The 13,532-nt window shown below is 41.1% G+C and overlaps 1 protein-coding gene across 2 annotated transcripts in view; it reads left to right on the plus strand.

Moving 5' to 3' along the window:
* The first annotated feature begins 2,862 nt into the window (after positions 1 to 2,862).
* The window catches only part of rab6ba (RAB6B, member RAS oncogene family a), a 63,427-nt gene continuing 52,757 nt past the window's right edge, over positions 2,863 to 13,532 (plus strand). For both annotated transcript variants that reach the window (XM_036520849.1, XM_036520850.1), the window contains exon 1: positions 2,863 to 3,070. In XM_036520849.1, coding sequence (XP_036376742.1) covers positions 3,001 to 3,070 — 70 coding nt within the window. In that variant the 5' untranslated portion in view covers positions 2,863 to 3,000. The remainder of the gene's footprint in view (positions 3,071 to 13,532) is intronic.

The raw sequence follows: 13,532 nt of genomic DNA on the forward strand, positions 1-13,532 counted from the left end.
ACCATGCTTTACATGCTTTGCCATGCTCAGCACTGGAGAAACATAGACAATGCAGTGCAGCAAGATATACACTATATGGACAAAAGTATTCGGACGCCTAACCATTACACCAACAGGGACTGTAATGACATTGTATTCAAATACATATACTTTAATACGGAGTTGGTCCTCCTTTTGCAGCTATAACAGCTTCCACTCTTCTTGGAAGGCTTTCCACAAGGTTTTGGAGTGTTTCTGTCGGAACTTGTGCCCATTCGTTCTGTAGAGCATTTATGAGGTCAGGCACTGATGTTGGACAAGAAGGCCTGGCTCGCAATCTCTGTTCCAGTTCATCCCAAAGGTGCTCGATGGGGTTGAGGTCAGGGCTCTGTGCGGGCCAGTCAAGTTCTTCCACACCGAACTCATCAAACCATGTCTTTATAGTCCACAAAGTTGGAAGCATAGCATTGTCCAAAATGTCTTGGTATGCTGAAGCATTAAGATTGCCCTTCACTGGAGATAAGGGGCCTAGCCCAAACCCTGAAAAACAGGTGTGGCCAAATACTTTTGTCCATATAGTGTATCAATAGCCTGCTTTCTATCAAAGTACAGTTTTGTGACTCTGACAAGCTAAGAGCTCATTTCAGATGAATAATCTGAGAATAAGTCAAAGATAAACACCCAATACGATAATCAACCTAGCAGATATTTTTCCAAGAAAAGCTGTGTTTGTATTTATTTGTTTTCTTTAGATTGTAGAATATTTTCTGTCTTAAGGAAATGTAATATCCCTTAATATAGCTGAAGATCTGCCAAAAATGTATACATTATCTTGCAAAAAAATGAAATGTAAAATATAGGAACTGTGGTGCATATGACATGGTGCATTGCAAGATCTTGCATTCTTTGAACCACACCCCCACAATTGACAATGATTAATTCTGCTGTGCTTTTGCTCAATCATACACTCAGGCTGGTATTCTAGGGCCCCTGTAGTGGTTTTGATTGAAAACTGTGCACTGCAACTACTTGCCACACATTTTCACAACTATCCAGAATACCACAGGCTCTTCTCTGAAAAATGCCACTGCTTAACCTTACAATCTAACAAATGTAACTGATTGGAGCTGGAACGTCATGTCCTCTGGTAAAAGTTACACATATTTGAAAATAGACCTAAGAATAAGTGCTTTCTTGACATCCTAAACCTCAGAGAATGTGTTTGGTTGTTAGAACAAGCACCCAAGTCAATGGTCCTTAGAAGGCCGACAAACATTTGTAACATTCAACTGAGGTTTATTTTCTCACAGACACAACCTAGGTGCCTTTTCAGAAAACTCACCTACTCAGCCATATACGTAGCAATGGAATTCCCTGATGTGTTGTGAGTGATGGGTTCAATGTGTTCTGAGCATATATGTATGTATGTATGTATGTAGTATATATTCATTATTGTACTTGTACTGTACTGCAGTTTGCATTTATTGCTGTAAGGTAAGGCTTTGTTATGTGAGAATTGTAAATATCTGATTGCAAGTCTCAACAAAGTGGATGGATCAGTAATGTTTGGTTTCATTTCAAGTTTTAAATGTCTGTGTGCAAAGGAATGGGGCTTTTTGTCAGGTTTCTAGTTGTGAAAAGCAACTGGATAGTTGCAGAAGCTTAATATTTAAGTTTTCTGCATTTTAAATGTTTGTCTGTCAAACAATAGTTTTTCAATAAGAGATTCGATTTCAAAATGTATTTGTATATGAAAATGTGTATTTTGTATATCGATAACTTGTAACCTGTTTTTAATGTAATAATACAAATATCACAGTTGAAATTTAAAGAATGAGAAAGTATTAGTAATCATTATGTGAGTTTTAAACATATTAAAGGTAAATTTAATAACCTCATGTCTTGACGTTTCATTTCTAAAACTGAAGGGAAAAAGTAGATGTACAAAATGTAACGTGTGCAGTGTGTTCACTGTCACATTGTAGACAAACGAACCTTTCTAAAACAAATCCCGACAGGCAGTGATGTCCACAAGACCACGATAGTTCCATTGGAAGACCAACTATGGTTCTCACAGATCTGACACTTAAAATAAACTCTTTCTTGGGCATGCCTCTAGAATTCATCAAATATTCATATTCATCCAGTGTACTGTAATTTTAAAGAAAACCTGTCCTATTTCATGGGCTTTTCTGTAAGAAACAAAATTGTGCAGCCATGTGAGTCCACTGTCTGTACCCCTTCTCCTCCTTACCAACTGTTAACTCACACATACCTAATGATACAGACAGTGATGCAAAAAGTAATTAATAATTAATTAAGGTTAGATTTTTTTCTTTTTCTATCATACATATGTGTAAAACACATTCATGTGTTTTTTATAACTGCATAGAACTGGAATTATCACATGTACACACAAATGTCAGTCTAATTTTATATATATGTGTTAAAAGGGAAGCCTCATTTCTTTACATTGTGTGGTCTGAAGTAAATCTTGTATTGGAAATAGTGAGCACTGCCATTGCATGAGCTGGCCAACTAAAAACGTTGAAATTGTCAGGCTGAAACTTCTTAAAGGGAGTCACTGTTCACTAGTGTTGTGGCTTTGATTGGACAAACAAGCAATCAAAAGTAATTTAGCCAAAAGTAGTGAATTGTTTTCAGTATCATTTTACGTGCATCACAGTTCTGAGAAAGAGAAAAACAAGAAAAAGAGTGAAAGTCTGGCATGTGTAAACAGCGAAATCCGTTGGAACTGTTTTGGCCTGCACTGCTACAGTAGCTCTAGTACAATATGACGTCATGCGTAAGCGAGGGGAGGGAAGGAAGGCAGACAGACAAACGGAGAGAGGAGAGGCCGCGCAGGCGCACCGGCTACTGAAACTGACAGGCAAGACAGTGCAGCATTCCCGTCGTTTAGCGGGTTCAAGTGTAGCTTTACATAGCGAGCATCCACTGCAAGAGTACCTGAATCAGAAGGAACGCAGGTTAATTATCCGCTGCTGTAAAAAGAGCCCAAATATGTCTGTGGGTGGCGACTTTGGGAACCCTCTAAGAAAATTCAAACTCGTCTTTCTGGGAGAGCAAAGCGGTAAGTCTTGCTTCATTCATTAAGCAAATTTTCATTTTCCAAAATAGATTAACCAGTGTATACCTGCTTGAATTAATGAAGGATAATCGGTCTTGTTTTCCCGATAAAAGCAAGATTATTGTTTAAGGAAAGATGATGGTTAAATTGAAATGTATCAACAAATGTCCTGTTTCCAGCAAGTTGAATTCCTTTTAGTTTGTTTTATATTTTGGAATTAGATCCTAGTCCTAATGCAAAGCCGATTAACACCCATCTTTGAAAAAATATCAAGTTTTATTACGGGAATGCATTAACAGTTAGTCAGTATATCTGTCGGTGGAAATAGCAATTTACTTTTATCACGACTTTACAATATATTTCATGTAGATTTTTTATTTGATTATTCTCCTGGATTTTTGCGCAGCCATGAATAACATCTATTGTAGTTTATTGAAAATAACGTTGCTACTATCGACATCAACTTATAGACTATTTAGCATCTAAATAAAATGAACCTTTCCAAGGTGGGTTGGTATGTTAAATGGTTTTATTCCAAACGAGCGAGCTGTACTTGTTTCAGAATAGAAAAATAAATAAATAATGCCCTGTGCTGAGACACACCCAGGTTGCTACTGTCGGTAGAATAACTTGTTTAGCTGCAGTCTTCGTCTCTCTTATTGTTTCATTCACATTCCCATGACTAGTAAGTTGTATATTAGCATATTTTGGTACCCCCGACAATAGAAAATGATGGAAAAGTGCCTCTTTTGATTATCATTGGAACATGAATAACTATTGATATGATCGACTCGGCGGTGCTCCTTCTCAGTACAGAACTCCCTTGGCATTCTGTCCATAGCCACAAACTGAAATGCCTCTCAGCGTTATTTCTCATACAAATCAGTTGGGCGGAAAGAGATTATCAGTCAGCATGTTTCATATGAGCGGTTTGAGACTCAGAGTGCTGGAAACAATGAATGTTGATGTGGTTAAGATGGCACTGCTCATCCCTGGACCATCAAATCACCGGCTTATATTGTCATTTCTTCTCTAAACATATTAGAGACCTTGAGGAGAAGGAAATGTCTCATCCTTGCCAAGACAGCCCAGCACATCTTTCTGTCTGCTGGGAGCAGTGCAACTGCAGAGGATATGTATTATCAAATAAATCAACTCAGTCATTTAGTCCCATAATCCTCCACGATAGTCAGTTGACATGCTGGAAATCTGTATTGGTGATTAATTTCTTTCCTTTTATTGCTTGCTTATTTGTACACTGACTGTCAATGACAAAGGGCAGTATGTAACGTATTGTACAACATTACTTATGTGGCAAACAAGTGTAAGAAAAGGAGCTGCCTTGGACACTAACAATACCCATAATTCATTGCTAAAGTACAATGTTTTTATTTGCCTTTAGCAGGCAACATGGCAAGGAACATCAACTCAGATGCTAATACCACAGAAAAGGGTAACAGTTAACCTATATCACAGACAGGCAATGTCCTTTATCTCAAATAGTACAAATAAAATAATTCATCATAAGGTTACCATCACTCGAAATGAAACATGGCTATAGCATTCTTCTCATCTGTGGTAATTCTCCAGTAAAGACAAGGCTTGAACGTCATTCTAATAGCCTGTGTCTGCATTGTGCAGTTAATTTATCTACACAAAACTGATCTGTCCTTCCTTAAATTGCCAAACGTTGTCGCACTACGTTGCATTGAAGGATACTCCTGTATCAGCAGCTCTCTGTTTGATGTCGGTATAGTCTGTCCCCTCTCACACCATCCACCCATCACTCCTAGCTGAGATGAGGCTGGACAGGCCAGCATTTGTGTGAGTCCTGAGGCCCGGTCTGAGAGTGTTTGTGATCCTCTGACCAGGTGTGAGAGTGTCTGTGTGTCCTCAGGCCAGGTGGAGAGTGTGTGTGAATCTTCAGGCCGAGTGTGAGAGAGATTGTGTGAGTCCTCAGGCCGGGTGTGAGAGAGAGTGTGTGAGTTTTCAGGCCAGGTGTGAGAATGTGTGTGTCTTCAGGCCTGGTGTGAGAGAGATTGTGTGAGTCCTCAGGCCGGGTGTGAGAGAGAGTGTGTGAGTCTTCAGGCCAGGTCTGAGAGTGTCTGTGAGTACTCAGGCCAGGGACTGTGCTGGCATCGGACAGTGGGGCAGGCTGTTCATAGGAAGCTATTCATCAGGCACGTCCACTAAATCTGTCCCAGAATGCTTTTGTGTGCCGCAAGCGGCACTTCTGCAGGTGTTCCAGAGGCACCCGATCAGCAGAGCCGCTCTGGTTACAAACACACCATGAGCAATTCACAGCCTGCTGTCAGGTGTTGGCTCAATTTGCATGAGTGAGGAGCGCTCCCATTTGTTATGCCTTATAGACTCTTACTCAGGCTGGGAGACATTTGTGTGTTTGAATTGACCCGTGGAGGATTTGTGTTATCCACTCTTGCATACTGACTCTCTGTTTAGCATCATTTTGTTTTTTTTTTTATTTTATTTATCCAGGAAACCCCATTGACACTGAAATCTCTTTTGCGAGAGGGGACTGCAAAAATCTCTTTGGCTCAAGGGTGGTTCTTATGAAGCATGTGTAGTGTGGGACTTTTTTAGTATTACTATTAAACTGCTGTCCTGCATTAAGGAAGTGTTCATTCATTTCTTACTTGTTGCTCTTTGTTGGTATTTTGTCTTTCCTTTGCTCAGTTTACGTTCTCAGGTTAACAGTATTCTAGCATTGGTGTCTGGTGAACATTTGTCAGCTCTGCTGTTCTGAAGGAAAGAAAAGCATGTGTGATATGCATTTCTGAAAGGCATGTAAAATTAATCTAGAAAAACAGTCTGTCCATTGATTGACGCATCTTGATTTAGTGAGATTACAGATGCATTAATGTCTTTCATACTTGCAATGTGCATTGAGGCATGACATTTGAAATAACAGGAAAACAGACCCACTAAGGGTATGACCTGACTTCCGCTTTGAAAAGTGCAGTAAAAACGTGCTAAAACGTTCGCGGTGTGCAGAGTTCACAGAACGGACTGGAGCATGCAGCCCCCCTGCAGAGTGCTTTGTCAAGGCATTGAAGAAGCTGTCCAAGGTGCTGAACCACCAGCCTAGGAGAGAAGCTCAGCTGGGACCCCCAGTCAGGGTGCTGTAGTCCAGTCAAGATAAGGTGCTCATGGCCACAGTCATACACACAACACTGAAGGACCTATGGCTGGACACTGAGACAGAAGCAGCTGCCACCCTCCTGCTTTGATTGGCTTCATTGATGAAACCATCTCTCGTGACGTTTGCTGTAATTGCAGCTGGTGCTCAGGCCGCCATGAATCCCCAGCAGGTCCAACAACATCATTTATTAATGCAGACGACAGGATTGGGTCTGGAGGAGAGGGGCTGGGGTGCAAAAGGCCTCCATACCAACCAGGACTGTTCAAGAAGCCAGAGGTCTTTAACCTTAATGGTTGTAGCCTTTCTGTTCTATCTGTTCCATGGTGGGAAGTGAGAATGTCTCAAGCTGCAGGGTTCACATATTAAATGGGGACCTATCAGCTGCTCTGTATGTGTGCTTAGTATGCTAGCTTGCTTGACTGGTGATATTGATTATGTACTATAAAATACTCTCACCAAAGGGGCAGTATTTTAAAACAATTCTTTTTGAATAATGAGGAGAAATCTCTGTTCTATTTGCCAGTGAAAATGAGTACATTTATATGAGCACATTGAATATCTATAAAGGCAGTGTTCTAAACTGCATGGTACGGTTAATGGCCACGGTGAAATCTTGCCCGGCATCAGCGAGCCCTCACAGGGGATTTAGTGGTATCAGAACTGAGATAAGTGAAAGGCTGTAGCACTGTGTGTAAAATCTGAAGAACCTCCTCAGGGTGAGGCTTTCAAAGCCCCCCCTTTGCCTCGATCTCACGTGCACAAAGTAAAAAGAAAGCAGAAAATATCGGCCATAGTTAAAGTAGAAAAAGCAAAGGATGCTTCAAGTTGAGTGACGTCCTTTTAAACATCTGCTGAAGTGCGAAATAAAACAAAGAGCAGCAGAGGAGTGAGGAATCGTGGACGGAGGAAGCCTGGGGAGCGCTTCTCATGCCTCACACGCTGAGAATATTAAGTGAGTTGCCGGGGCGATTTTTTTCCCCCTGGCCTAGTGGAGAAGGGCAGCATTGACCTCGGTGGTGAAAGCCTTAATTGGCTGTTTGTCATACCTCTGAGCTCGCGGATTTCCATTCACTGTGTCTGTTCCTTGAAAGGCTTCACCAGTCACACATTTCATCCCCCTGTCCTATGGTTGTGTCCATTGAAATGTACTCACAGATACTAAGTTGGTGTGTTTTAAATTTTAAGTTGGTTTTAAATCAGTTTTGCAGGTTTTGCTTTTTTTTTCCACCTAGCACCAACAGACATATGGGGGGTTGAATACATAAGGGGGTTGTAGTTGGTGTGGAAAGTCTATGGAAAAGCTGCATTATGGTCAAGATTCTCTGTTGGTACATTTCCACCAAGCAGTACAGTACAGTTCGGTACAGTATGGTACGCAATTATTTGTGTTTCCATCATCAAAAGTTGCGAACCGTACCAAAATAAGCGTACCGTACCGTACTGGTTTTTGGTACCCTTCTGCTGGGGTACCAAGCACGGTGGTACGGTTTGTAAAGGATGGAGCTATACCCACTGCCGTCCGTTGATTGGTCGACAGAGAGTCGTCACTTCCGTGCGACAATGTGAATACAAACTTGGGCTGTCAACGTTAACGCGTTAACGCTCGTTTGCGATTAATCTGGAAACTTTAACGCGTTAATGTTTTAATACAGATTAATCATATTATCAAATTTGACCGCAACTCCCTTCCGTAATTCCAGCGCGGATGTTTACGTGGCTGAATTATTGAAAGGCGTGACAAATGCAGATGTGCTGAACAGCAAATTTCGTTTTAACCCTTTCGCGCGTACGGTCACATCGGTGTGATTAGCCGCACATACGCTAAAACTGGTGGGATTAGAACACTAGATTGGAGAAATTCTAGCTAATTTTGGCTTTGAGGAAAGCGATTTAACTCTAAAAATATAGCAAATGCTAACTGAAATCTATAAGAAACTTAACGCAAATGAAAACATAACGAACCATATAAGGTAACAAGCGCTACATACCATAATAAATAAGTTACATGCGAAAGGCTCCATATAACTCAATTTTCTGTGGCTCCAAAGCAGATGATGACAACAATAATAGTATCATTAAATGAAAAATTCAGTGCCGCCAATCAATTTGCTGCTAGGCAAGATTATCAGAGGAAAATAACCCCCAGGTTTTTTACAGTCTTGAATGGCTGCATGTTGAATGGGAACTCTAAACCATTGAATGTACAGGATTGCATTGATTCTCCCAGCAGTTTGCATAGGATTACTGTAATAATAACTGTGGCAAATTGTGTTCCTCATTTTTTGCTTTATAGTCTTTAAATGTGATTTCTGTTTGCTTTGTGACTGGAAGAAAGACGAAGAAACATGGTAATCTTCAAGGCAGTGACATTGAGTGCATCCTGAATGTTAAATTAAGCGGGCTGTTTTCCACGTTTTCAGTTCACTCAGTTCACTTGGAGACTGATGGTACCAGCATTTATGGTGAAACCTAGGCAGTGCACCTTTTTAATTCCTCTCAATGCCACTATAAACTGGCCCATTCCCAGAGCCCACTAGGGCTGCCGCTGTTATTACGTTTAATTTAGTTGTATGAGCTAGATTGTTTTCGGCTTGAGCACCACACACAATTCAGCAGAAATATTTTGCTCTCTTAAAATGGTTGTTCTAGTTTACTGATTGAACTGATGCAAATGCATTGAACTGAGTTCTTCAATTTGGTAAGAACAGCCTCTGTTGCACTGGATTTCACAGTTCCGGTTAGATATAGAAGTAGATTTTGGAATATCTTGATGCCTGCTCTAACTGAATTTTGGACATGATTTTCTCAAGAAACCGCAGCTGCAGTGAATTAGTGCAAGTAGTGCGTTTTAACATGTACTCCATTAAGCAGAGATAACTATGGTGAACTTTAGCATGAAGTGTTTGGCTGTTAACACGTTCCTGATGGACCACGTCCCCCAATTAACTAAGCAGAAGTTTGAATGGAGAACAACAGAAGGGGCTGAGAGAGTTTGCAGACTAGACTAATCACAGAAAAGCACAGAATATGAATGCTATTTGTGCTGTAATAATTATACTTAAACATTGTATGGACTTTGGATGTGATCATTTCTCCAGCTGTAACTCTAAAGGAGGACAACCAAAAGGGTACACATGGCAGTTATTTGTTTTTAGTCTTGGCTCCAGCAGTCTACTCTTAATCAATCTGTCAGACTTAAAGTGTAGCCATCTGAACTTGCTGGACTGAATTGATTGTGCAGAGTGCCTGTGTTCCCAGCACTCTTCCCCTTGGTTAAGTGAGCACGCTTCACAGCACATGCCTGGCTATCCCAAGACTGGTCGTCTCCCCTCCCTCTCCTGTTTTCTGAATGTCCCCCCCCCCCACACACACACACACACGCACACTCTCTCTCTCTCTCTCTCTCTCTCTCTCTCTCTTTCTGTCTGTCTCTCTACAGGGACTGGAAAATACTCTTTAATTATAGATCAGCACTGATCATGGGTAAGACGTAATAACTCTCACTTTGCTGGTCTACACACTCTGTCTCTCTTTTTCTCTCTTTCTCTCTCTCTCTCTCTCTCTCTCTCTCACACACACACACACACACAGACACACACACACAAACAGAAAACTGTGGTTGTTTGTTGCTTTTTTTACTGTTGGGTGTTCTTTTGCATTTTAACAAGGCTTGTCAAAGAGTTTACTCCATCTTACCTGTTCTGTCTGCAGGTCCTTTGGAATAAAATGGCTTCTTGAATGTGTTTTTGTTTTTTTAGGAGGCAAATGTTCTCCTGTAATTTCACCAGCTCAAAACTGATGTTGTTCTCATTAGCTAGCTTGTAGCATCCACACCTATTCAGATTGCTCTGATACTGTAATTCAAAACAGTATTTACCAATATTCCCACTCCTCACACTTCATGTAAGAATTATCCTTTTATGTTGTGATTGTGGTGTAATTTATGGCTTTACCAAGTGAAACACAGACTTATTTAATGTTGAAATTAGTCCAGCTGAAATGTGATTGGACAACAAAGAAAGTTATATTGCTCATAGGACATTTTGGCATCTGTAGCTTCCGTAATGTTGATTATCTATTATTTTCACACCATTAAGGGGAAAATAGTTTTGCTTATTTATGTTTTGAAACTGTGCTTGCATGTCCTGTGTACAGAATCTAAGAAGGCTGTTGAGATGGAGGACTAGATCTTACAAATAATTCCTGTGTTATTCACAAATTTAAATGGTAGTTGTGAATTCATCCGGTATTTCTCATTTCTTTCTCTGTATTATGATGATGATTATGATTACTGGTCTCCCAGTTGCAGCATACAAGCTTTGTCATTTAGTTTACAGTGTGCTGAATGTTGTTTACATGCCAGCATTTATTTGAATACACTTTAATATAACCTTGAAAAGAACAGCTAACAGCTTCTAAATTCATGATTCTCTTTCACTTTCAGGCAGGACTAAATGACAAAGTAACATATATTACAAGCACCTGCAGATATAATATGTAGGTACTGCTGCAAGCTCAATGGATTTATGATTGCAGATGTATTTATAAAGGGACCTAGCTGTTGCCTGGTTTGGAAATGTTCTAGAAATATCAAGCCTTTCCCATGCTCCTTTGTGGCTGTGACTCATTCTTGTGCACTGGAACAGAAAAGAATATTTGTGCCATTCCACTAGAGGCTCTTTGCAGCCTCTGTCTATCATAAATACCCATGCTTCAGTTGCTTCATTATTTGGTGGTGTCTTTCATGAGTCTACTGCTTATTCTGTCAACAGCTAATGCAAAGTGGTGGATGAAGAGGCGTGGCCCGCATAAATCAGGCAACTTAGGTCCAATCAAAAACACATAATGGAGACATTGTCATGGTACATTTGTGGTTGAAGGCCTCTCTCCTCTAACTAATGGAATTCAAACGTGAACAGAAAATAATCCCTGGTGTCCATAGCCATAGCACAGGTAATTATGCATGTTACAAGAATGTGGTGGGTATTTATGCTTCAATGTAGACGCTTTGTGCAGGAACAAAATGCTGCGATGATGTTTTTTTTTTTCAGAAAGGTGTTTCATGTAGTAATAGTGTAGGTGCTGATTTAGCAGCATTGATTCTGAGGCTCACATCGAACAGCCAAAACTAACACTGGCCCTCTGTGGAGATGCTATGGATTTCTCGTGGATGTAATAAAATTGAATGTACAGGGATGCTGTGCTGGGTCAGTGTGTTCTCTCCCTTGACTGTGCCAGAAGTTTGACCATAATTTCAAAGGTTATCCCTTTACGCTGCACATTGTACTTACAGTATATATGGTGTGAGCATTTCTAGCTCCTGCTTGAGGAACAACAGAATGCAAGAATGATGGTGTCAGATAGAGCCTCCATTTCTGTACCCTCTTACTGTGTCACTTGAAAGCCTCAATGGTCGCATTGCTCTGGCAGTTAAAGTATTATCTATCACCTTTTTAATAAGTCGGCCTAGAAAAGTGCATGATTTTGAAAAGGCACCCACACTAATTGACCTGCCGTAGATGGCCTTTGGAGTGAGATTTTAATGGTCATATCTTCAGCTTGGTTTATAAGCGTTCCTGGTGTATTTATAGTGGTGCCGCTAACAATTCCTATACTTACTGCAGTATAGCTGTCTGAGCGGCTCCATTGTATTCCTCTGTAAAATGTGTTTGTGCCAGTAATTGAATAGTCATAGTCCAGGGCGAAATGAAAAAACATATAGGATTTAGTGCCAGAACTTTGAAGCTTTAGCTGTTGTCACGTAATAACTGAATTGCTCAGTACTTGAAAGGGATGTTCGAAAGGAGCAAAATCTCTTTGTAAGGCCCTGCATTACTTTTCAGCGCTCACAGTCTGTTCCCCCCAGCTAGTGTTGTCAGGCCATCCCGTTAGATTAGATCAGGATATGGGACATGGCCATGCCAGGGAACTGCTGTCTCCTGCCATCCCTGCGACTGTGAGCTCATTTACAGTGACTGAGCTGAGGAAGCCATGCCACAAGACACCATCCGTTCGCCCAGTCTCATCACTTGAGAGACTGGTGGGTCTTGGTCCGGCTCATAGATGAAAAGACAGGCTGGTCCCACCCACTTGATGAGTGCACCAGTGGCTTGTACCCTGCGGTCGGGGACAATGGACTGAATAATGCTGTGACTGGACATGATTTACTGGCCTGCCCTCTGCCCTTCAGGTCACTGACATTAAAACCATTGACATCTCCATTGAGTTATTAGAACAAAGGTGGTGATTTTAGTGTTAAGAAGTAATGAACTTGAAATAACTAAATGAAGAAATCTCATACAGATTATCTCTGATATAGGACCTATGTAATCACATGTTTCCAAATGTCCAAATCTAAGTGATTGTACTGTACTTCTAGATCAGATCTAAGAAATAGCTATACTATCAATATGGCCCTTTACTGTTACATTTTCCTATTCTGATATATTCTGATATTTCCTATTCTGATATGTCCTTTCAGCAAGGTAGAATCTTCTTTGTGGCTGACCAATGGCATGACAGAGAGATGTAATGTCAAGCGTATGGAGGAATTGCTCAAATGCCCAAACACTTTGTGAATGTGTCATCAATATGGCATGCAGCAGGGCCCTGGCGTGAAGGGCGTAGGCTTACCAGGAGAGAGGGGGCTTCTGGGAGTCCAGGTTGGATCCTGTGGCTGGGCTTTGTTACTTTATTGAGTGGTCTGGCTGCATCTAAAGATAATTCGGAGTCTTTTTCATTTCACATCTCATTGCGCTTTTCTGCACCGGAGCTCTCTGCCTCTGATGGATTGGGAGAAGCAGTTCCCTGGCAGCTTTGATCTCCTATTGATTGAGCTGGCTGGCCTGTAATGGGGGGTAATTGATCATAAGCCATAAAGCTCCCCTCCCTGGCTTCCCTCGCAGCGTCTTTCGGCATGTGCACCCGTTACGCAACTCCAAACGGGGGGCCTCTGACTCTTTGAGCTCCGTAGGGCTTCATGTTCTGAGAGCTGCTTCCAAAATTTTGAAGGCTTCAGTGCTTTGGGCGAAGTTCATTGATTTCCAGATTTCTTCGCCTTCTGAGCTCAAGTGCAAGCATTCATCTGATATGCTGCTGTTTATGAGAGTGTTTACAATGGCGTGATCTGCAATTGGGAACCCTCATAACAGTGAAAACGTAAATTGCATACCATCTTGCATGATTATAGAAACGTGTGACTGGGGGTAGGTAAAAGGATTTATCAACATAAAACATGAAAAAAAGCAGTCTTATATTCCAGACAACCGTGCAGGCAAACTGCCCCACCCACGTAGCGGTTGGCCC

Source organism: Megalops cyprinoides, chromosome 2, assembly GCF_013368585.1.
Source record: "Megalops cyprinoides isolate fMegCyp1 chromosome 2, fMegCyp1.pri, whole genome shotgun sequence".
Taxonomy (NCBI): Eukaryota; Metazoa; Chordata; class Actinopteri; order Elopiformes; family Megalopidae; genus Megalops; species Megalops cyprinoides.